At 43.1% G+C, this 24,626-nt stretch overlaps 1 protein-coding gene across 1 annotated transcript in view; it reads right to left on the bottom strand.

Moving 5' to 3' along the window:
- RNF150 (ring finger protein 150) overlaps positions 1 to 24,626 on the bottom strand; it is a 245,253-nt gene that overhangs the window by 28,171 nt on the left and 192,456 nt on the right. The window contains exon 6 of the mRNA XM_047797983.1: positions 20,276 to 20,486. Coding sequence (XP_047653939.1) covers positions 20,276 to 20,486 — 211 coding nt within the window. The remainder of the gene's footprint in view (positions 1 to 20,275; positions 20,487 to 24,626) is intronic.

The following is a 24,626-nucleotide window of genomic DNA, read 5'->3' as shown; positions in this document are numbered from 1 at the left end:
CACATTAGCTGCTGTGATCAAACCTCCATCAAGGTCATAAAGGTGGCAGGACCGAATAACAAACGTATAAATAAACATATTTTCTACAGAATTTCTTTGGTCTTGGGCTCAGCGTCACAGGGACCAGCTGGGGTCTAATCAGAGTTGTAACCGCAGGCCTGAACAGGGATCTGAGTGTGTCTGCGACCTACACCACAGCTCATGGCAACGCCAGATCTTTAACCCACTGAGCAAGGACAGGGATCGAACCTGCGTCCTCATGGAGCCTAGTCGGGTTTGTTAACCACTGAGCCACAAAGGGAACTCCTAGAGATGATGATTATCACAGGCGTGGACAGGCAGCCTGGGGTCTATGGGGAAGGATCCACCCAAGGACCCATCACACAAAACCGCAGTAATGTGTTCAGTTGGGAAATTCTCAATGAGTCCACAAGAAAGAGGTGAAGTTAGCTGCACTGAAGAGAATGTTCCAAGTCCAGTGCCCCTGAATCAAATTACTATCAGGGTGGACAGAGACAACGTTTTTTTTCTGTCTTGGCTGTCCTACAGCAGATCGAAGTTCCCAGGCCAGTGATCAGATCTGAGCTGCAGCTGTGACCTGTGCCACAGCTGTGGGGGCCACTGGGTATCCTTAACAAGGTCAGTGCTGCAGGGATGCTGTAGATCCCATTGCTCCACAGAGGGAACTCCAGAGACAACACTGAAACAGACCGTAGGGATGAAACAAGACTCGGATGTGTGAATCATCCAGGTTCCGTCCTTCTTGGGCGGGGGGCAATCCAGGGTAGGGGAACACGTTTTCAAACTCGAGTTTTGAAAGAACGGAGTAAGAAGCCGGGTCAGAATGACAGTTCTCAGCTCACCCCTGGAAAGTGTGGTTTAGTACATCTGGGGTGGGGCCCGGGGTCCGCATTGCAATCCCAGCCCCAAGGGGGTGTTCAGAGCACACAGGAGAAACTCTAGCATGTGAAGAAGAGCCTGGGCTCTGGAGAGACATACATGTTCTCATCCTGGCCTGTCCTCCACTGGACACAGGACTTGTGATAAGGTTCCTGGCCCCCTCCCCACTTCAGGGTCATATGTCAAAGAGTGATAGTCACTGTAAAGGCTAAATAAAATGTGCAAAGGAAGTTCTCTGCAAGATCCTTGGTATATGTTCCATACTGCTTGCAAATTCCTGCTTGCAAATGTTTTATAACAATAAAAAGACAGTGGCCTTTGCCACAGAATAGCTGCCTGAGGCTATTTCTAAAGTCTCCTATAACGTGGGGGGCTTTGCCAATAACGGCAAATATAGTGCACAGTGGTTAAAACTTCATAAATCCCCAAATCTCAGATAATTCACTCGTGTGGTGCTGAGCTAGGTCTCCATGGATACCACAGGAGCATCTTCAATTCCAGAGAAGTTCCAGGGAGGGCAGACTCTCACCCCTGGGATCTGCAAGTCTGGCAAAAAGCACAACACTGTCTGAGTTCCTTCTACCTCTTTCTCCTGATAGATAATGAGGGAGAACTTTTTTGGAAAGCTTTTAATGAACCAAGTGCTTTCCTAAGGCGTTCTCGTTATATTTAATTGCATGAAGTCGGTGTTGTTACTCCACTTTACAGGTGAGAAAAGGAGGCTCAGAGAGGTTGAGCAATTTGCCCACAATTACCTAGGCAGCAAGTGGCAGGGCCGGGGCTTGCCTTAGCTCTGTTGCTGGGAACGTACATTATTTTCAGAGGTATAAATTAGGGATGGGAAATTTCAAAACCTCTCTCCGCTGTCTAATGAAACCCCACCCTTGGCCTCCAAGCAGCTTTACTGGCCACCACATCCCCAGCGCCTTTCCAGCTGAAGAGGACACAGTCCATGTGTAACAGGCAACTGCAATTGTGATCTGGCTGTGATGTGTGTTGGTCTGTTCTAGGGCTCAGGGGCTAGGAATCATTGTACCTCAAACTAGGAGCTGTCTTACTTGTAGGGGCGGATATTAGACAGCCTTCAGGCCTATTCAAGAAACAAAATGACTTTGCTGTACAGTAGAAATTAACACAAGATTGTAAATCCAGTTATACTTCAATAACTTAAAAAAAATTAAATGACAATTATGAGTGTTCATCATTATATATTTATTTTTATTTTTTTAAATTTTTTGTCTTTTCTAGGGCCGCACCCGCGGCATACGGAGGTTCCAAGGCTAGGGGTCTAATTGGAGCTGTAGCCCCTGGCCTACGCCACAGCCACAGCAATGCGGGATCTGAGCCACATCTGCGATCTACACCACAGCTCACGGCAACGCCGAATCCTTAACCCACTGAGTGAGGCAAGGGATCAAACCAGCAACCTCATGGTCCCTCATCAGATTCATTAACCACTGAGCAACGACAGGAACTCATTAAAATATGAAACAGAAAAAAAAAAAGAAACAAAGTGCTATGTAAATGTAAATGTGGGGGATCTGTTCTCTTTCTGACAAGTGAAGCTGGAACCACAGTTTCATTTCCAGGAGGAATAACTTGAGAGTCAATTATCTCGGCTGAGAAGTGGCCACTGCTGTGACACAAAGTTGCTGGTGCTGAGTTGTGTATGCAGGCATGCATGCATGCATGCTATTGAAACACGGAGATGTTGGAGTTCCCCTGTGGCAAAATGGGTTAAGGATCTAGCATTGTCACTGCAGCAGCCATGGGTTAAGCCACACACGTACAAAAAAAATCCCTCTCAAAACCCCAAACCAGAAACATGTATGTGTGTGTAAACACTTCCTGAGGCACTCTACACGTTACATACAGTATGCAGGTATGAACGTGTGTATACATGCGTGACTGTGTATAGGTAGGTGCAGGCGTGTTCCTGGCATGCATCTGTGCCTACTGCCTACATGTGCATGCATCCATAATACGGCACGTGCGTGCTCACACGTGCAAGTGCGCATTTATCCCACTGCACACATTTTCTTCATCTCCATCACAGAAGATGTGCCTTTTCATCCTTTGTGTTCTTGCTTAAACTTTGACTTTCAGATCCAATTTCCTAATTAATTCCTGATTTAAATAACAGTTGTGGTATTATTATGGTTTTTTTAAAAAATTCATTCCACTCTTCTTATTGCACAGCAGGAGTTTAAGTGCAGCCAATGCTTCCTTGCACTGACAGCTCTGATTAAGGAATAAGTATTTATAGAAATGATTTGTTCAACAAAAGAGAAATTCGATGGAACTTTAGTCTATAAATCTACTAATCATTCCTCCCTGCTGGGAACATTCGTTACCAGTGAGATGTTTAATAGTGTCTGTCGTTCCTTAATGGACACAAACAGTTGCCATGCATGCTTTTCAATAGGCATTATTTTAATGAGACCTAACAGGACAGTTGAGAACAGCGACTACTCCCAAGACATCAGTGCACATGAAGAAACACAGTTGCCCTGAGATGGTCCCTACACTTGGGGTGCAGTGCTCTGGTGACCTGCAGAGGGCATGCCTTGTTTTGGGGCTGCAGCAACTCTGATCCAGCCAATTGCCACTGTCAGGGACTCAGGCCCAGGACTGCTATTGCTTCTTCCAACGTTTGCACGTTGGAAATTCAGATGTGTACTGAAAACCTTGCCTTATTTAAGTGCTGGTTACTCCCTGAACATTATCGAAAATCTCAGGGCTAAACCCAGCCCGTGCGCAGGCAGGAGTCACGCGTTACATCGCTTTGCTCCTCCATCTAGAAGAACTTCCGGGAATCCCTGCGGATCTTTTTCCTAGTGGTTTGGGATGATGAGCCAAGGCCCTGGGGATTGGTGGTGGTGTGTGTAGGTGTGCATGCGCGGAGACCTGTGTGAGCGCGTGTGCATGGATGTGTGTATATGCAACCGTGTGTGCAGGAAACCTGGCTTGATTCTCACCCTGGCATCCTTGCCTGTGCTCTGAGAGAAGCCTCTGGCGGGGGTGGGGGTGGGCAGGTAGCTCCCCCTGATCCTGGCTTTCTGACTTATCCACACCTAACTGGTCACCACAGCTGTGTCCTGGAAGGAGCTGGGGAGAGTTGGCTCAATCACTCAACCACAATCTATTTTCTTTCCTTCAGAAGTTTCTGTGCAAATTTTTCCCCTAATGAGAGGAAGTGCAGTAAGGACCACCCCAGCTGACTCGGTGAGTTAGATACTTCTGGTATTTTCAAAGGTCTCCTACTGGCCTTTCTTTCTGGGGGTGCGGGACTCATGGGCTGAAAACTTGGAGGCTCATTTCAGTGGGTACTTCCAATATCTTTGCTCCGAGGTGTGCCCTGAGGTTTCATTTGCGACCACCCAGAGAATGTCAAAACTTTGACAAATCTGAAATTACTAGTATATCCACAGTTCTGTCGGTCTGTATGCTCAAAACACTCTCCAAGATTAGTGGGAGGGCTGCTGGCTGTGGAATATAACCAATACAGAGCCATGCATAGAAAGACGTAATTATGACTTTCTAGGAACTGACACTAATGGGTTGTGGATGGATTGATGGGCTGCCTAGTGATGGTGCGGATAACCTGAGAGGTCTCTCTGCAAGCGGTGTTATAAGGACAGTCATGACGTTATATGAGATCATGGTAATAAAGACTGCCGTTTCTAACTCAGTAGTCCTCAAGTGATCAATTAGTGGAAAACATAAATAACTAAGAGCGAGCATGCAGTTCTGGCTCAGGAAGGAAAGTTATTCAGGTGACTGAATAAGAGCAAGGTAACGTTAGTTTTCATCTCCCACAGGCACATGATCGAGGACTCAATTTAGAGTGACTGGGCCTTGAAATCTACCTGAGAAAGGTGGTTTGTGGCTTTTTTTTTTGGTCTTTTTGCCATTTCTTGGGCGGCTCCCATGGCATATGGAGGTTCCCAGGCTAGGGGTCGAATCAGAACTGTAGCCACCAGCCTATGCCACAGTCACAGAAATGCGGGATCCGAGCCGCACCTGCAACCTACACCCCAGCTCACGGAAACACAGGATCCTTAACCCACTGAGCGAGGCCAGGGATTGAACCTGCAGCCTCATGGTTCCTAGTCGGATTTGTTAACCAACTGCGTTACGATGGGAACTCCGGTTTGTGGCTATTTTTATCAAGACATTTCCATTGCACTAATAGCTACTTGAGATGCGTCCTTCTCATGGGGAGGTGGTGGGCAGGGTGCCAAGAGAGGTAACATTTATGATGGATCCAGTGCCAGACCCCCATTCATTTTGTGCTGGCAACATACCTGTGAGGGAGACTTTCTTTAGACAGTTTTAAAGATGGAAATAGAGGCCCAGGGAGCTTATTCACTGACCACGGCTACTAGGCCAGTGGCCAGCCAGGATTAAGCCAGGGCAGCCCAGATCTGCCGGATGCCAAAAACCACTGGTTTCCCCAATCCTGTATTCCCTCTCCGTAGGGTCACCTTCACTCAACATGGTTAATATAAAGTAATCAGAGGTGTGTTGATGGTATAAAACAAAAAATGAATAGCTTCATTTAAGCTGCATGGGTTGCTGGGCACTTGGTTTTATGACATTCCCAGGGCATTTGGAAAAATGGATGCACAGTCAGGCGTTAGAGCCTTTCGCTATCCCATTTTCCTTGGCTGCGTTTTCTGCCACTTCGTTTCCCTCCACTGCTTTTAATCCCGCCTTTCTCCTGAGCAGTCCCATATCAATAACGATAAATAATAAATCATCAACCCATTTCTACAAGGCATTAGCCTCCCTCCTTCCTCGTGATGGGGGCGCCAGTTAAGCATCTGTGCTCCCATCACACGGGGGTAGGGTTCCAGTGTCATTCCAGCGGAACTGGCTAGAGGCAGGCCCGTCCGCTGGTGCCTTGGTCGAGCTTGAAAGTCCCAGGAAGAATATCTACCTACTCATTTCATTGGCAGACATAACACAAATATATACCGCAGTACAGTCTCTTTGATCTATTGCTATTGTCGGTCCCTTTAAAATTCACTTACTCAACTAACGTTATTGAGCCTAACTGTAGCCAAAACTGTGCTGGCTTTCAACACATGAAAGTGAAAAGCCATAATCCAAACCCTTCAAGAACCTACAAGATGTTGGGGCAACAGATACTTTCTCAAGAAATAATAATAGAGATAATGGTTTGAAAGGAGATAATTCTAGAAGGATCACTAGATTCTGCTCAGAGGAGCAGAGAAGGCGTCTCAGAGTACACAGCGATGAAATGTGCTGGGATACGTGAAACTTGGCAGCTGGAGGGAGAAGAGCTGGGAGCAGGGTTTCTGGAACCACTCACTCACTGGAGGCTTAGAAATGCTTCCATGTAAAGCTTGCTGGCTAGGGGAGGTGAAAAATCATGGAGAGCTATGCAGAGGCCAAGAGCTTAATGATTTGTTTGGATTAGCCAGCTTGAGATTTTAACCCCTAGGGACTACAAATGTTTTGGGCAAAACAGCAACCAGATGAGATTTCTATAGATGAGTATCTAGGCAGCAGGAGGAGGACAGACTGGAGGGGGGTAAGACCAGCAACGGGAGAGTGGAACAGCGACCATGGCAAAGGCCAAGGTCAGAGATGGCTAAGGTCTTGAATTATAGCAATGCAGAGGGAAACGGCTCAGCCAGAGAAATTTGAGAGGTAGAATGAACATGGGTTGGTGATTATCTGGCTATGAAAGGCAATAGAGCAAAAAGAATAGCGATAACCCCAAGTTTATTGGCTTGATCACTGGAAAATAATTTCACAGTAGAAACTGAAGCCACTAATCTCTAAAATAACCCTATGCACAGATATATGGCAAATAAAACACAAATGCAGCACACACACAAAAAAGAAACACTTTTTTTTGCTCTTTTTACGGCCATGCCCATGGCACTCCAGGCTAGGGGTCAAATCAGAGCTATAGCTGTTGGCCTACATCACAGCCACAGCAACACCAGATCCAAGCTGAGTCTGCGACCTACGCCACAGCTCACAGCAATGCCGGATCCTTAACCCACTGAGTGAGGCCAGGGATTGAACCCATGTCCTCATGGACACTAGTCGGGTTCCTTTCTGCTGAGCCATAACGGAAACTCCCCCAAAAGGAAACACTCTTAAAAATTTGGTACCAAACACATTTTCTGAAGCCATATTATGTCATGAGAGGCCACAATTATTCACCGTAGTAAAAAGCACATTTTGCTGTGTATTAGATTCCATTTTATAAGTGATATCATATGGTATTTGTCTTTGTCTTTCTGACTCATTTCACTCAGTATGAGAGTCTCTAGTTCCATCCATGTTGCTGCAAATGGCATTATGTCATTCTTCTTTATGGCCGGGGTAGTATTCCATTGTGCATACATACCACATCTTCCTGATCCAATCGTCTGTCGATGGACATTTGGGCTGTATCCATGTCCTGGCTATTGTGAATAGTGCTGCAATGAACATGTGGGTGCATGTGTCTCTTTTAAGTAGAGTTTTGTCCGGATAGATGCCCAAGAGTGGGATTGCGGGGTCGTATGGAAGTTCTATGTATAGATTTCTAAGGTATCTCCCAACTGTTCTCCATAGTGGCTGTACCAGTTTACATTCCCACCAACAGTGTGGGAGGGTTCCCTTTTCTCCACAACCCCTCCAGCACTTGCTATTTGTGGACTTATTAATGACGGCCATTCTGACTGGTGTGACGTGGTATCTAGTGGTAGTTTTGATTTGCATTTCTCTAATAATCAGGGATGTTGAGCATTTTTTCATGTGCTTGTTGGCCATCTGTATACTTCCTTGGAGAACAGTCTATTCAGGTCTTTTGCCCATTTTTCCATTGGGTGATTGGCTTTCTTGCTGTTGAGTTGTATAAGTTGCTTATATATTCTAGAGATTAAGCCCTTGTCCATTGCATAGTTTGAAACTATTTTCTCCAATTCTGTAGGTTGTCTTTTTGTTTTCTTTTTGGTTTCCTTTGCTGTGCAAAAGTTTTCCAGTTTGATTAGGTCCTATTGGTTTATTTTTGCTCTTATTTCTGTTGCTTTGGGAGACAGACCTGAGAAAATATTCATTTCCACAGAAAAGAAAATCATGGACTTGGAGAATAGATTCGTGGCCGCCCGGGGGGAGAGGGAGGGAGTGGGAGGGATCGGGAGCTTGGGGTTATGGGATATAACTTGGAATGGATTTACAAGGAGATCCTGCTGAGTGACATTAAGAACTATGTTTAGATACTTATATTGCAACAGAACAAAGTGTGGGAAAAAAATGTATACATCTAAGTGTAACTTGGTCCCCATGCTGTACAGCAGAAAAAAAATTATAAAAAAATGAAAATAAAAATAAACACTGCAATTAAAAAAAAAAGCACATTTTGGGGGAGGGATATTAATATGAAAATGTGTGCTGAATAGGTGGATTAATTCTCCAATGGCATGTCAACTGATTCTTTGTTTTTCCTTTTTTTTAAACTTAATTTTTACATCAAATTAATTTTTTCCAATTTTTATTTCACATCAAGAACACATTTAAGACAAATGCTATTTTATCTTTCATTCTATGGAAATTTTCTCTCTGCTGTATTTTTTAATTTCCAAGAGTTCTTTCTCATTCTTGGAAAACTCCTACCACCTGTTTCTTTTCCATGGATGCAATATTATCCCAGATGTCCTTAGAATACAAGTGATGGAGCAGCGGAAACGAATCTGACTAGGAACCATGAGGTTGTGGGTTGGATCCTTGGCCTTGCTCAGTGGGTTAAGGATCTGGTATTGCTGTGAGCTGTGGTGCAGGTCGAAGACACGGCTTGGATCCTGTGTTGCTGTGGCTGTGGTGTAGGCTGGCAGCTGTAGCTCCAATTAGACCCCTAGCCTGGGAACCTCCATATGCTGCAGGTACAGCCCTAAAATTAAAAAAAAAAAAAAAGGATACAGGTGATAGTTTATAGAGTTCTGTGCTCTGTATTATCTTGGTTTCCATAGAGTTTATTTTTATTTTATTGATTTTTTTTTTTTTTTATGGCCACACCTGTGGCATGTGGAAGTTCCTGGGCTAAGGGTTGAATCAGAGTGGCAGCTGCAGGCCTACACCAAAGCCTCAGCAACAACAGAGCCATGTATGGGACCTACACTGCAGCTTGCAGCAACCCCAGATCCTTAATCCACTAAGTAAGGCTGGGGATCAAACCCAATCCTCACAAAGACTACATCAGGTTCTTAACCTGCTGAGTCACAATGGGAACTCCTATTTTTATTTGTTCCCTCTCTTAGATTTCATGGCTTCTTGCAATCTAGCCATCCTTTCCCTCCATTCTTATTTGCAAATGAGGCACTATGACTAAGTGTGCATGGATAGGGCTTGCCAACTAGGGAAGGGACGTCAATAACAGCCTGAGGCAACTATCAGGTGGCGAGGGATGGGGGAGGCAATCTGGGTGACCTAAGTGCTCTTTACATAGTCTTACATCTTTTGAGCACCGCTGCATACCACAGCCTTCCCAGTATCTGTTGCCCCATACCCTGAGCTAGCTGCAAAACTGCTAGCTTCTCATTGGCTTCTCCCTTAGAAGGCACTCACATTTCAGCTTTCCCCATCTCATGAAGCAAATTGCCACTCATTAGTCGTCTAAAATTTGTTGACACAGTGTCGGCTGTCATCTTTTCTCTATTCTTAGTGTCCATGTAGGTTTATACCTTTTATGAACCCTTTGGTGGGCCTCTGTGGGACAGCAGAGGCAAACCTGTGGATTCAATCTGCCATGTATGGCAAGAAATCTTGAGCTGATTCTAGATGACTCCTTTACCAAGAAGACCAGTCTTGATGCCTTTGATTTTAACATCATCGCATATGGGCATGCTTTGATTCAATTTTGAACTCTCTACTGGTAATTTGGAATAAGTGAGCTTTTCCAGCATTTCTTTACAGGGAACCAGTTTAACCATGTGGTGATTTACTGGAAAGACAATTGGCCTGAGGCAGGAACTCAATTTAGCCCCTCTGCTCAGTTTTTCCTTTCGTGGTAGATAGATATTACTGTTTGTTTTTACTGTGCATGAATTTTAGGAAGAAAGAACAATATGTTATGGGTAAAATATGCTTTAAGATCTTAGGAAGAATGATTAGTCAATGAATTTAAGGTTTTTTTTTCTGTCAGAAGTGAGCAAGCCTTGAATCTTGAAAGATGATATTAAGATTTCTTATTCCTGCTGCTTTAATACAGATGGACATGAATTATGTATTGCATGTATTACAAAACATTTTTTTCAGCATCATAATTTCAGAGTCATAAAGAAAGAGAGAAATTCACTTTTTAGCACTCAAACAGTTCGACTAAATCCTTAATGAAACATCTGGAGCTTAAATATTTTCGTGACATGTAAAATGGTTATCCAGTTGTAAAATATTTAGATGGACTGGAGCTATTCTTAGGTAATTATCACTAATTTCCTTCACAATTGCAGGACTGATGCATGAAAACGGATTCACCCTGGAAGTAAACCCCTCATTCATCCAGTGAGAGGGGTCTTCTGCCTTAACTGGAGAGCAACAACTCTAAATGTGGTACTTGTGTCTCAACATCCTCACTGTAAAATGGAGATAACATCCATAATAAATTATGTCTTTTTTAAAAAAACACTACTTCCCTGAGAAGAGAAAATTAGACAATACACGTGGTGTTTACTGTAAGAAAAATACATTATAAACCAAAAAATCATATGTATAGATTTGGGACTAAATATCCAACTCTGTACTCACAAACATATAAATGCATAAAATACAGACATAAACATTTACACCACTATCTACTGAAGAAACAAAATGCTCTTTTCTAAGTACTGCTTGCCCACTGTTTATCATCAATATTAAAACAGAATAAAAAAAGACCTGTTCTGGGAGTTCCCATTGTGGCTCTGCAGGTTAAGAGCTAGACATAGTGTATGTGAGAATGGGGTTTCAATCCATGGCCTCAATCAGTGGGTTAAGGAGCCAGGGTTGCCGCAAGCTGCTGTGTAGGTTGAAAATGAGGCTCAGATTCTGCATTGCCGTGGCTGTGGTGTAGGTCTGCAGCTGCAGCTCCAATTTGGCCCCTAACCTGCGAACTTCCATATGCCGCAGGTGCGGCCCCCCCGCAAAAATAAAATGAAACAGTAAAGGCTGTGTGTGTGTGTGTGTGTGTGTGTGTGTATACATATATATATATATATACACATATACATATATATACACATACACTTAAAAAAAATTTTACAAGTGTACCCACGGCATATGGGTTTCCAAGCCAGGGACTGAATCCAAGCCACTGCAGAGACAATGCTGGATCCTTAACATGCTGTGCCACAGTGGGAACTCCTCAATACTACTTTAAAAACAAGACAGTGAATGAGGTCTGAGTCTGGGCAGAGCCAGCATCTAGGCTGCCCAGGTGAGCACTGGGGAAGACCTCCTGTGAGCAGGAGGCTGTGCTGGGCTAAGTACAGGGTGCTCCGCTGTGGGAAGCCTAGAAGGAATCGGGGCTGGGGCTGTGCTGCTCGCCCAGCTGCCTACATCCTTGTCTTCTGTCCCATTCATTTTATATGAAGATGTACCTAAAATCTGATCTATAAGAACAGAGCCCGGGAGGATATTGCCATCTCACAGAGATCCTCTGTGTTCCCAGAAGATGTGGCAGTGGGGGGATTGCTGAGGACACCGTTCCTTGCTAGGGTGGCTTGTGGTGTGGGAAGGAGAGGGTACCAAGGGCTTCTAGGTGAAGGTGTGAGGTCTTGCTTGAGCCGTTCCTGGTGAGATGTGGAAGGACACCAAGAGAGGGATTCTAACTTTAATCACAGAGCTGCGGACTGGAAAGGATCTTAGAAATGAACTGCTGGAACAAGAGCCTCATTGGAGAACTGAGGAAATGAAAGTGCAGAGAGGGTAAGTCACTCACCCAAGGTCACACAGCTTGTTGGAGGCCAAATCACACTGAAGGCCCCAATTTTTTGCTTCTGGATGGTGGTGTTTCCATTAAATCACCTTACCGCAAGTAGCTCCAGTGATATTCTGATAGTTACACTTTTTTTTTCCCCCGAACCACTGAATTTCATTTTTGAAATTAAAAAATTTTTTTTTTCTTTTCACGGCCACACCTATGGCATATGAAAGTTCCTAGGGGTTAAAATGGAGCTGCAGTTTCAGACTATGCTACAGCCAGGGTAATGCTAGATCCTTAACCCACAGAGTGAGGCCAGGGATTAAACCACATCTTCATAGAGACTATGTCGGGTTCTTAACCTGCTGAGCCCCAACAGGAACTCCTTGTTTCTGAAATATTGACTCATGGAACCCTAACTGAATTTTAGAGTCAATTCTTTTGTCAGCCAAAGGACATTTTCAGCTGTTCCTGCTTTCTGAATCTGAATGATGGAACTTCCTCTCCCTCCATGTGCTTTAGAATTGAAATGCAAAGAAAAAAGTTATCTGTTTTTTTTTTTTTTTGTCTTTTTAGGCCCACACTTGCAGCATATGGAGGTTCCCAGGCTACGGGTCGAATCAGAACTATAACTACCAGCCTGCACCACAGCCACAGCAAGACCAGACCCGAGCCGCATTTATCTGCTCATGGCAATGCTGGATCCATATCCCACCTAGTGAGGCCAGGGAGCGAACCTGCATCCTCATGGATACTAGTCAGAGTTGTTTCTGCTGAGCCACAACAGGAACTCCAAGAAAAGCTATTTTATTTACACCTGACACTATTTAAACACTGAAAAAGTGCTGACCCGCGGACTGTGTTTCCTGCCATCGGCTGCCACCTCCCTGCTGAGATCCACGTTCAGTGTGTCAATAGCTGGTAAAATGAGGTCTGCTCAATGGCCCTTTCCCTCAGCTCATTGTTGGAACAGCGGCTGAGCCTCTGCGCTTTACCAGCTATGAGACAGCCTTGGGAGGAATTAAACAAACTGGGGATGGTGCGATCAGCAAGTCACTCAGAACATCTGAGACACTGTCCCAGAAGAAGATGGATTTAGTCTGCTGGCTGGACTACTTCATCTCAGGAGGACGAGTTTCACCCGAGGGGATGGCATGTGTCATGTGCAGGCTGAGTGCTCCAAGGGGCCATATATCTGTGGTCTAAATTGATCAGCTCTTTCACAGGCAGCCTGTGAATCTGTAGACCCTCAAGACTCCCTTGTCACAAGACAGGAAAACCCTGGGAATCCAGCCCTGAGTGGCCTTTCTTAGACTGGCAAGTGTTTTTAATGGAGGAGAAATGTGGCAAAAACCCTGGGGGCTAGTGGATTGGCTTGTTGCCACCTGGGACATGTGCCGATGAAGGCATGGGCTTATCGCAAAGATCTTCACTCTTCAGAACAGCCATCCCTCTCTTGAAGCCATCGTAGAGCTGGTGGGAGCTCAGAAACATGGAAGGGATGTGACTCCAGGGACCTGGCCCCCCTGCACGGAGATGACTAAGGGGAGAAGCATCACCATCTGTAAAGGCTTCATTCTGTGTAGAGGTAGCTCACCGTGGCCTATCTATGTCCTGAAAGGCACATGAGGGTGGGTCTAGGATCTTAAGGGTTGGCTGGTCGGCTGAAACCTTGTCTGCCACAATGGAATACGCACAGAAACCAAAGCAATCATCTTTCCTGGGCCAAGGTGAATTGCATGGGGGAAATCATTCTCGTTGCTACTTCCAGCCGGCATATTGATCCACAGTCAAGGCGAGCTGCTTTGCCTGTTCAGGCTCTGATGAGAGTCAAAGAAGCAGCCATGGCAACTCACTCTTGTCCTTTCTCATAAGCGCTGGAACTCTTTCTCTAGAGGTGTTTATTTCTGGATGCACTGGTATATTTTGCAGTTACATTCAAACCTGGCGATGGCTGCTTTGCAGATGTGAAAAAATGTAGTTGCACATTTGAAATAGAACTGGGATGTTTATGCCAACTCTCCCTTTTTCTTTCGGTTGCTTGACACGGGGGTTCAAAATCGGGTTCCCAGGAGACGTCCGGAACACATACACACTCCCTCTCTTGTTTTCATGTTCAAGTTGTGGTCAGAGAAAGCCTAAGGGCATTTAGAACTTTTGAATACAGATGTTCTGGATGCTTCCTCAATGGCTCTTTAAATAATAAACACAGAGCTTAAAAAATATAAGAAGGAATGTCATTTCTGGCCTAATTTTAAGAGACTGTCTTTTGGAATGAAGACTCCCCAGAGAGGTTTGCGAGTCAGTTTCTCCAGAGGAGAAGGCAGATCGTTCCGAGACTACACACGAGCCTCTGAATGAACTCTTTGGACATTTCTTCCATAATTAGTGTGTGTTATGTGTCTCTGGAGAGCTCCCCATGATTGCAGGGATAACTTTAATGACTTTTTGCTGAAAACTTCTTTTTTTTTTCCTAGGCTGTAGTTCCAGCTGTGCTTTAGCCATTATTTCTGTCTCATGAGTGCATTTTGAAGAGTGTGAGCCTATTTTTCTTTTTCTAAGAAGGATGACTTGTCTCTAGGTTCTCTGAAAAAGGATCATAGTTTAGCAGCCCTATCAGCTAAGAATATGTCCTCTGGTGAAGCTACCAAGACATGCGGGAACTAATGCTTTTGCACTCATGTGATGCTTTCTGCCTTAGTTTCTACAGAAGTGCTATGGGCAGCCAAGAAGGACGAGATGGCCTCTCCTACCTCTGCCACTCTGCTGCTGGAGGCAATGGATAAGAAGCATACTGTCCTATGATTCTGGACCCATCAGCCAGCTTAAGACAATAAGAAGGGGAGAGAAGGAGAGAGAGGTGGGAGTGTGTTCATTTTCTCCCCTTGTTCATTCTGTGAGTACAGCATCACTAAGCATATCAGCCAGCCTCTCCTTAGAATTCCAGCTCCACCTGTCACCAGCTTATGACCTCTGGTGAATTACTTTAATCTCCCTGAGCTACTGTTTCTGCATAAGTGAAATGAAGTTCAAAATAATATTTATGTCATGGGGTGGTGGGAGCTAATATACGTAAACAGCTTAAGAGGATGCCTGGTACGTAGTTGGGGTTAGGTACTTGTTAGCTACTGTCATTTCTTCATGTTCTAGTAATTTCCTGGGTCTGTAGAGAGGTGAGATAGGAAAGGACAATGCAGGAAGAAAGTGGAGTCCAACCTCCAATGGGTTTTTTTTGTGATTTGCAGCAATATCGTATCCCAATTATACTCTTTGTGCCACCTGCATTTCTTGATTGCATTAGAAAATTGGTTACAACAATGCTGATGAGAACCCGAATTGTTTTCACTTATTTATTCATGCATCCATGTCTGTTCACTTGTTGATAATTTGAGTTGGGGCACTAGGCAGTTTATAAAGCTGTACAGAGCAAAGAATTTTCTCCTTAAGGAATCTACAGCCATTTGCTCAGTGGTATGAACCATTAACATCTAATTAGAATGTTTATGTTTGGAATATTGTTAAATCCCAATATATAAAACTTATCAGAATAAATGGTCTAAAATATCACATGATATCACTTATATGTGGAATCTAAAAAATGACATAAAGGAACCTGTTTAAACAGAAATAGACTCATAGATATAGAAGGCAAATTTATGGTTACCAAAGAGGGGAGAGGGATAAATTAGGAGTTTGGGATTAACAGATACACACTACTATATATATAAAAGAGATAAACAACAAGGACCTACTCTATGGCACAGGGAACTATATCTGGTAATAGCTTATAATGGAAAAGAATCTTAAAAAGATATATATACACATATACATATATACACTAAGTCACTTTACTTACTCCTGAAACACTGTAAATCAACTATACTTCAAGTTAAAAAAAGAAAGTAATGGTCTAAGAAAAGTATCTTATAGAAAAATTCAGTTTCTGTATTAAGACGCTGATATCTTTAACCGTGTTAATATACAGCATCAGTCTTCAGATTATAGATGGAGTATCACATCTTTTGTCTTTCATCTTTATCAAGACCTTCCTCTGAAATGACCCAGCATTTTTCCTTGTGTTGTGAACAGAAGCCCCCTGCTTCAAGCTTAGGTAAGACATTCGCATCTCAGGTCTTTCAGTTGACAGCTACGGAATGTCTGCTATAAACCTAAACACTCTGAGTCTATTTTAGCCAAAACTGTTCGGGATTATGAATTATATGGATACAGACATTAATTTCCTATTTCATTTTTGGATGTATTTTAACTCATAAACACTCCATTTCATTTACCGTCTGGGTTTTACTGGGATGGCTGAAGTATGCAGCCATTTTTCAAGATAAAGAATCTAACAGATAACCTATCTTCCCTTGAAAATCAAACAATCATTTTATTGCAAGAAATAGGATCAAAAAAGGGTTTATGGGCTCAAAAAAGGTTTATGCCTTAAATGTTTTTGAACTGCTGGAAAAATTTTATCAGGCCTTTCTTTTTTTCTTTTTCTTTTCTTTTTTTTTTTTTTTGGTCTTTTTGCCATTTCTTGGGCTGCTCCTGCGGCATATGGAGGTTCCCAGGCTATGGGTCTAATCGGAGCTGCAGCTGCCAGCCTACGTCAGAGCCACAGCAATGCGGGATCCGAGCTGCATCTGTGACCTACACCACAGCTGAAGGCAACGCCAGATCCTTAACCCACTGAGCAAGGCCAGGGATTCGAACCTGCAACCTCATGGTTCCTAGTCGGATTCGTTAACCACTGTGCCACGACGGGAACTCCTATCAGGCCTTTAATATACTTTACTTAGACCACTGGTGGTGATACACCTGATGGCAACTGAAGATGCCCAACAAATGGAAAGATTATAGGACAGTCCTGTTCTCTGAAAAGAGAATTTATCGGTTGACCTTAGTTAGCCACTTACCTACTCCTCTGGGTCAAAATTTTCATATGGCAAAAATCAGAAGTTTATCATGGTAAAGAGTAAATGATCTTTAAGGCTCTTATAGTGCTAAATTTAAGGATTCTAAATCTGAATTCTGTATTATGGCAGCCATTGGCCACGTGCAGCCTTGAACACTTGAAATGGGGTTAATCTAAATTGAGATGTGCTCTAAGCATAAAATACACACTGGATTTTGAAGAGTTAGTATAAAAACGGAAGGTAAATTATTTATTGTGTTAAATAAAACATATTATTAAAATGAACTTGACCAAACTATTATTATTATTATTTTAGTGTGGCTTTTGAAAAATTAAAATTGCTTTTATGGCTTGCATTATATTATTAGTCAGTACCACTCCAGACCTTCAAAAGAAATAGATCAAAATCCATACAGATGGCCAACAAACACATGAAAAAATGCTCAACATTGCTGGTTATAAGAGAAATGCAAATCAAAACTACCATGAGATATCACCTCACACCAGTCAGAATGGCCGTCATTAATAAATCCACAAATAACAAGTGCTGGAGGGGGTGTGGAGTAAAGGGAACCCTCCTGCACTGTTGGTGGGAATGTCAACTGGTACAGCCACTATGGAGAACAGTTGGGAGATACCTTAGAAATCTGCACATAGAACTTCCATATGACCCCGCAATCCCACTCTTGGGCATCTATCCGGACAAAACTCTACTTAAAAGAGACACATGCACCCGCATGTTCATTGCAGCACTATTCACAATAGCCAAGATATGGAAACAACCCAAATGTCCATCGACAGATGATTGGATTCGGAAGAGGTGGTATATATACACAATGGAATACTACTCAGCCATAAAAAAGAATGACATAATGCCATTTGCAGCAACATGGATGGAACTAGAGACTCTCATACTGAGTGAAATGAGCCAGAAAGACAAAGACAAATACCATATGATATCACTTATAACTGGAATCTAATATCCAGCACAAATGAACATCTCCTTAGAAAAGAAAATCATGGACTTAGAGAAGAGACTTGTGGCTGCCTGATGGGAGGGGGAGGGAGTGGAGGGATTGGGAGCTTGGGCTTATCAGACACAACTTAGAATAGATTTACAAGGAGATCCTGCTGAATAGCATTGAGAACTTTGTCTAGATACTCATGTTGCAACAGAAGAAAGGCTGGGGGAAAAATGTAACTGTAATGTATACATGTAAGGATAACCTGACCCCCTTGCTGTACAGTGGGAAAAAACAAACAAACAAACAAACAAACACACAGGAAAAAAAAAAAGAAATAGATCAAAATCCACATTTAAGGAATTTTTTTCCTTTTTAGGGCTGCACTTGCAGCATATAGAAGTTCCCAGGATAGGGGTGGGATTGGAGCTGCAGCTGAGGCCTATGCCACAGCCATGGCAATGCCAGATCTGAGCCGCATCTGCGACCTATGCCACAGCTTGAGGCAACGCTGGATCCTTAACCCACTGAATGAGGCTAGGGATTGAATCCAAATCTTCATGGACAAGAGTCTGGTTTTTAACCTGCTCAGCCTCAATGGAAATTCCTATTTAAGGACTTTTTAATGTTTAATGGTCAATGTTTCAATATCGAGGTCCTTATGCCTTTAAAAGTCACGTTAAAACCCATACTTTACCCAAATCTAATAAACTCTGCATGGGCAGATATTTACCACCACATTCTTTTTTTTTTTTTTTAAGATTTTATTTTATTTTTAATTTTATTTGTCTTTTGCTTTTTTAGGACCGCTCCCATGGCATATGGAGTTTCCCAGGCTAGGGGCTGAATCACAGCTGCAGCTGCTGGCCTACACCACAGCCACAGCAACACAGGATCTGAGCTGCATTTGGAACCTACACCACAGCTCACAGCAATGCCAGATTCCTAACCCAGTGAGCGAGGCCAGGGATTGAACCTGTGACCTCATGGATACTAGTCGGGCTTGTTAACCACTGAGCCGTGACAGGAACTCCCTACCAGTCTTTTTGAAGTTACTGTCAAGGTCCTGCGAAAGTTCTTTGATTACAGTAGTGAATGTTTACTCTTACGGTTATTGTTTAACTATATCAAAAGGTTATCATGAAACAGAAACAGACTCATGGACAAGTAGAGCTGACTTGGTGCTAAGGGGGAGGGAGTTTGGGGAGGGATGCAGAGGAAGACTGGGGTTAGCAGATTTAAGTTATTACACGTGGAGGGGATAAACAATAAGGCCCTACTGTATAGCACAGAGAACTACTGTTCAAAGCTCTATTATGTTCAGTGTTCTATAATAAATCATAATGGAAAAGAATACAACAAAGAGTGTATACATACATAGGTATAACTGTATCACTTTGCTATACAGTGGAAATTGATACATTATAAATCAACTCTACTTCAATTTAAAAAAAGATTATCAGGAAATACACCAAAATGTTAAGGGTGATTATTTCTGGGTACTGGGGGTACGTAGTGATTTTGAATTCTTTTGCATTCTTTTCTTCATCTTTCAATCTTTCAACAATGAGGACTGTTACGTTTTTTCATCAGAAAAATGCACCTCTCAATTTCAGCGTAAATAATTTTTTAAATTGTATACACATTACAGATATGAGAAAAAGAGGTCAACTTGAAAGGAGATATCCCAACATGCTTTCATCTGCTTTGTTACATTTCCAAATTTTCTACAGTGAATAGGTTACTTCTATCAAGGGAAAAAAAGACACCTTATTTGAAAACTGTAGTATCCATCCACCCTTGTAACCTTCAATCTAAGGTAATTTGCATGCTGATTTTCTTAGAACTCCTGGCACTTTTATCTTTTCTCTATTAGACTGAAGAGTAAATACTTTAGGTTTTATCTTCAATCGTATGCTAACATAGCTATTTTAATATTTTTATAACTACCACCAAATAGAATAGCATTTAGTTTGCATCTATGCAAAAGATGGGAAAGAAACCCCAAAGATATTTCAGTATGTCATCAGGCAGAGGGGTTAGGTGGTACTGCAAGAACACCCATCTAAAGGGTGCCTTTTGCATATGAGTTTTGCAGCAATGGGGTGGGAGGCACCCTCCTGCACACAGTCCAGACCAGCTCACACTGCACGATCAGGAGAGCTCAAGCTCGCGTGTGCATACACACGAGCGTGCACACATGCACACGCATACACTTGCACATATACATGAATGAATGGGGCAGTGCTCTATACCACTCTCGCTAAACAATCTCTGCATTTGCTCTTCTCACCTGGCCTCCACTCTCAGAGGCAACAGCCACACCTGGGACCTGCTTCTGGAACCCCAGGGGTATGTGCCGTGCCTTGGCGTCAGTGTGTGGGTGGGCAGAACACACAGCCAGCTCTGCCGTCTGCCCTGCTGAATCAAGGCCTGAAGCATATGACTATTTAGCCTGACCATGTTACACTCATATAACTTCATTTTCATCTTGAGAACAAGTGCCTTTTTCCAATGGGGCGAGGCAACAGCTCTTTGGAATATGGCCCTGGCACATGGCCCAGCAGAACTTACTGTTGGTGGTGAAGATGATTTCTCCCTCCTGTGGGGCAGGATCTGTATCCTGGACCACCTGCAAGGCTCCCACAGTCCGGACAGCAGGGTCCAACGTGACCGAACTTTCATTTACGGTCGTGTCGCTTGCACCTGTGATCTGGTTGGTTGGCGGACCTCCCAGAGATCCCTCGAAGTCGGTGGGCAAGTCGTCCATGCAGTCGGCATTTGGCTGACAGGGGTAGAAAAGGACCTATACGTTATCAAGTTAGAGATGAGATGTCTACAGCCTAAATATTTGGTCCCAATGGAAAACCAAGTTCTTTGCTATTTTCTCCTGAATCACTTTATTTAAAGACATTCAGCCTATAGCTCCTGAAATTAACATGAAAACATCTTCCAAAATTTTCTTTCCAAAGGTTCCATTTAGATCTAGATGCAAGGGTTTACTTCTAGGAGTAGCAACATCCATACATTAATATAATTACACAGGGGAATAACATGAGATTTATTACAATGACAGCTCTTCCTTACATATAGTGTTTACTCTTCATCTAGGAAGTAGCTGACAGCCAATAATTATCCCCAAAGACCCATGCATTGTTTGCAAATAGACTGATGACAGGAGAGGAGGGAGAGTCACTGATGACTCGTGAATTGTTCTTCATACATACACACATACACATATATACACACCCACACAGAGTGAGGCTATTTTGTTGTTTTTGTTGTTAAACATAAGCCAAAAAACTAGCTGTAGAAAAATCCCTATTTACGTAACATGCAACCGATTACGCATTTGTTAAATCCTCTAAGTTAGAGAGAGAGTTCCTGCTGTGGCGCAGTGGGTTAAGAACCTGACTGCAGTGGCTTGGGTGACTGCAGAGGCATGGGTTTGATCCCCAGCCTGGCAATGGGGGTTAAAAGGGATCTGGCATTGCCATAGCTGCAAGGTAGTTTGTAGGTCACCACTGTGGCTTGTATTTAATCCCTCACCAGGGAACTTCCATATGCCTTGGGTGAAGTGCAACCATAAAAAAAAAATCCTCTAAATTAAAATCTTAGAATCAGAAAACAAGGGTGAGAGCATCCAGTTTCATCACCCACCCATTATACGACTCTTCCCCCACCCCAATACTCCTCACAGCTCCACTGGGAAAACAGAAATGCGGCGGGGGGGCGGGGGGAGGAGTTCAGCTTTGCAGCCAGTTGGCCAACTTTGTTAGACTATTCTCTATTGGGCCACTTCACAGTTTTCCCCTTTGGTCTTAGTTGTGCTGTCTGAAGTGGCACCGAATATACTGGTATCTTTTCCACCAACAGCTTTTACGAAATGATTTTCAGCGGTTCCACCTCTGCCCAAACTCATAAAAATTATTTTAAAAAGGTGGGGGGTGGAGAGAGTTGGTCTTGAGGAGGACGAAGAATAGCTATTAATCAGTTTTTGTGCTCCAGTCTGAACATCAACTTTATTCATAATTACATGGCTTTGCTCTCCCAGAGGGTGCAGATCCAGGTGGCACAATTCTGGGTGGACACTGACTGAATTAACATCACAATGCCTACACGGTGTTCCAAGTTGATTAAAAGAGAAAATGTGCAACTCCTGGACTCACGGGGAGCCCAGAGCAAGAAATGCCAATAGCAGGACTCCCGCCCTCGATTTCCTCTCTTAAGTCAGTTTCCTGAGCCCCACACTTGTGTTTTCAACAGTCAGCTGGAAATCTCCATCATCCCACAAAACCCTCAAATTCTACCCACCCCCTTCCCCCTTGTATTCCCTTTACTTTCTTCTCCTTTTCCCCTCTCGATTGGCAGTGAGCCAATGCACCGAAATTTGAGGTGTCCAAAGTCAACTCCCTGAATGACCAATACACCAGATTTATTGACTGAGATATTGGACGTGAGCAGGTACGCTCTGAACATTTCTCACCCATTACTAGTCTCTCAATGTCCCTCTAGCTTCTGCCCTGGCATGCTGCATTCTCCTCTTTCTAACATGAGGACTCTTTAAAAAACGTAGGTCTGATTTTCTCCTAAAGAATGAATTACAAGCTCCTTAGTAGAGCAAAACAGGCACTATACAGTCTGACCCCAGCCTGTTTTTCTGGCCTGACCTTCAGCCTCTGGAAACACACAGAATACACCATATATTCTCTGTCTCGGGGCTTTAGCATCTGCTGTTCCTCTACTTGCGATGACTTTATCCCCTTCCACTCTCATCCCAAGGTCTCAAACTAACTCTGATGAACTCCTAATCATCCTTCAATTCCCAGGCCAAATGTCCCTTTTCTAAGCAGTGCTCCTCCCAGGCCATCATCTTTGATGCTGTAACTCTTTTAACCCTTCTCCCACTCTGTTATGGTCACTTGTTACTGTGTCTGACTCACTCTACTAATGCACAAGCTTTTTTTTTTTAAATTCCAGTTTTATTGAGATATAATTGATATACCTGATGGACTTAGTGTATTAGTTTAAGGTGTACAACAGAATGATCTGATATATGTATCTATTGCAAAATGATCACCACAGTCAATTTAGTTAATATCCATTACCTCACACGGTTACAGAGTTTTTTTTCTTGTGATGAGAACTTTTAAGATCTACTCTTGCAGCAACTTTCAAATATATAATAGTGTTTGTTAACTATACTAACCATGGTTAACTAACCATGCTGTGCCTTACATCCTCATAACTTATTTGTCTTACACCTGGAAGTTTGCACCTTTCTATCACCTCATCCATGTCACTCACCCCCAACCCCTGCCTCCAGCAACTCCCAATATCTGTTCCCTGTTTCTGTTCCACATAGATTCTACATACTAGTAAGATACAAGGTTTTTTTTTTTTTTTTTTAGTTCTGCACCCATTGCATATGGAAGTTTCCAGGCTAGGGGTGGAATCAGAGCTATAGCTGCCAGCCTACGCCACACCCACAGCAATGCTAGATCCAAGTGGCATCTATGACCTGCACAGCAGCTTGTGTCAACGCTGGATCCTTAACCCACTGAGCAAGGCCAGGGATCAAACCTGAATCCTCGTGGACACTTTGTAGGGTTTTTAACCCGCTGAGCCACAGTAGGAACTCTAACATAAGCTTTTTAAAGTGAATCAACTATATTGATCTTGAATTCCACACCCTCACACAATGCCTGACAATTTTTAAGTTCTCAGTAAATGTCGATTTGAAAGTTTTATCTGAGTCTCAATTCACTGCTCTGAAAACTTTTGATGTTAGCATCTGCCCAGATCCTAGACCAATTAAAGAAAGATTTGAGAAAATACTCTAAAAACTCAATTTCTGTGCTACCCATTGAAGGGAAGCAGAATATGTTACCCCAACATATGCTACGTTAGCATAGGACTGTTTTTAGCTGAAACATTGGAGAAGTGGGTAAAGAAAAGCTCTCTGTCCTCCCCTATTTGCCTAAAAGCAGAATAGAAATTTGTAACAGGAAGAAAAGAACATTCTTATCACCAGCGACGGGAAGTGGACACCAACATGGAACCTTCATACACCTAACATGCCTGTATCTGCCCCTGGTTTTGCCATGTCTTTACCTTCCCACGATTTGCTGTCCTGGAAACTCGAAGTCCTCTCCCATTCTCTAAAAATGTATTGCCCTTTTTGGAAGATTCTAAATAAGCCCAATTTCTCACCAGCCCTTTGAGTCATTCATCACCAAGTGCTCCTAGGTGCATGCAGAATGGATGTGTTCACAAACGGCTGTCTAATTTTCTCTTGTTAATCTGTCTTTTAGGGGTCTGTTTTACAGGGTCCAGCTGTAGAACCTAGGAGGGCAGGAGAAAACATAATTTCTTTTGCTTTCCTGCACTAGGTAAAGAGGCTCGTAAGCAGAACCAACTCTTTGTGGGTATCAGGAAGGAAAGATTTCCCCAGACGGATACAGTGCTGGGTGTTCTTTGAGCCATAAACGTCTGAATGCAACTGTAAATGCAATAATAATGGACATATTTCTCAAAATGTTGACTTCGCTTATGGATCTGGTTTGTGCTTTCTTTCTTTTCTCTTTTTATGCCTTTATTTTATTAATGTTGAAGCACAGTGTTTGTTTTTACTTCATGGACAGTGTTGTGTCTTTAACTGAGCGGGGAGAGGAAAAGAGAAAGAGCGAGTGAGCTCAGGGAGATGGTTAGTGGAGCAGGCATGACGAATCCGGCTTAGAAATACTGTTTAATAGACAACCTTACAGAACCTCAGTTTATATCACTCAACATGGTTCCTCAAATAGAATAATATTTTGAAAAGAAACCTGATATATATACATATAGTCTTAAGAGAAATTACAGTCATAATGTTTTCTAGACGAGGTCAAGCAGCATCTGGGTGTGAACCCCATATAGGGATTCA

This window comes from Phacochoerus africanus, chromosome 10 (genome assembly GCF_016906955.1).
Source record: "Phacochoerus africanus isolate WHEZ1 chromosome 10, ROS_Pafr_v1, whole genome shotgun sequence".
NCBI classification, from domain to species: Eukaryota; Metazoa; Chordata; class Mammalia; order Artiodactyla; family Suidae; genus Phacochoerus; species Phacochoerus africanus.
Note: the sequence above shows the minus strand (reverse complement) of the source record. Positions and strands in the feature narration are given on the sequence as shown.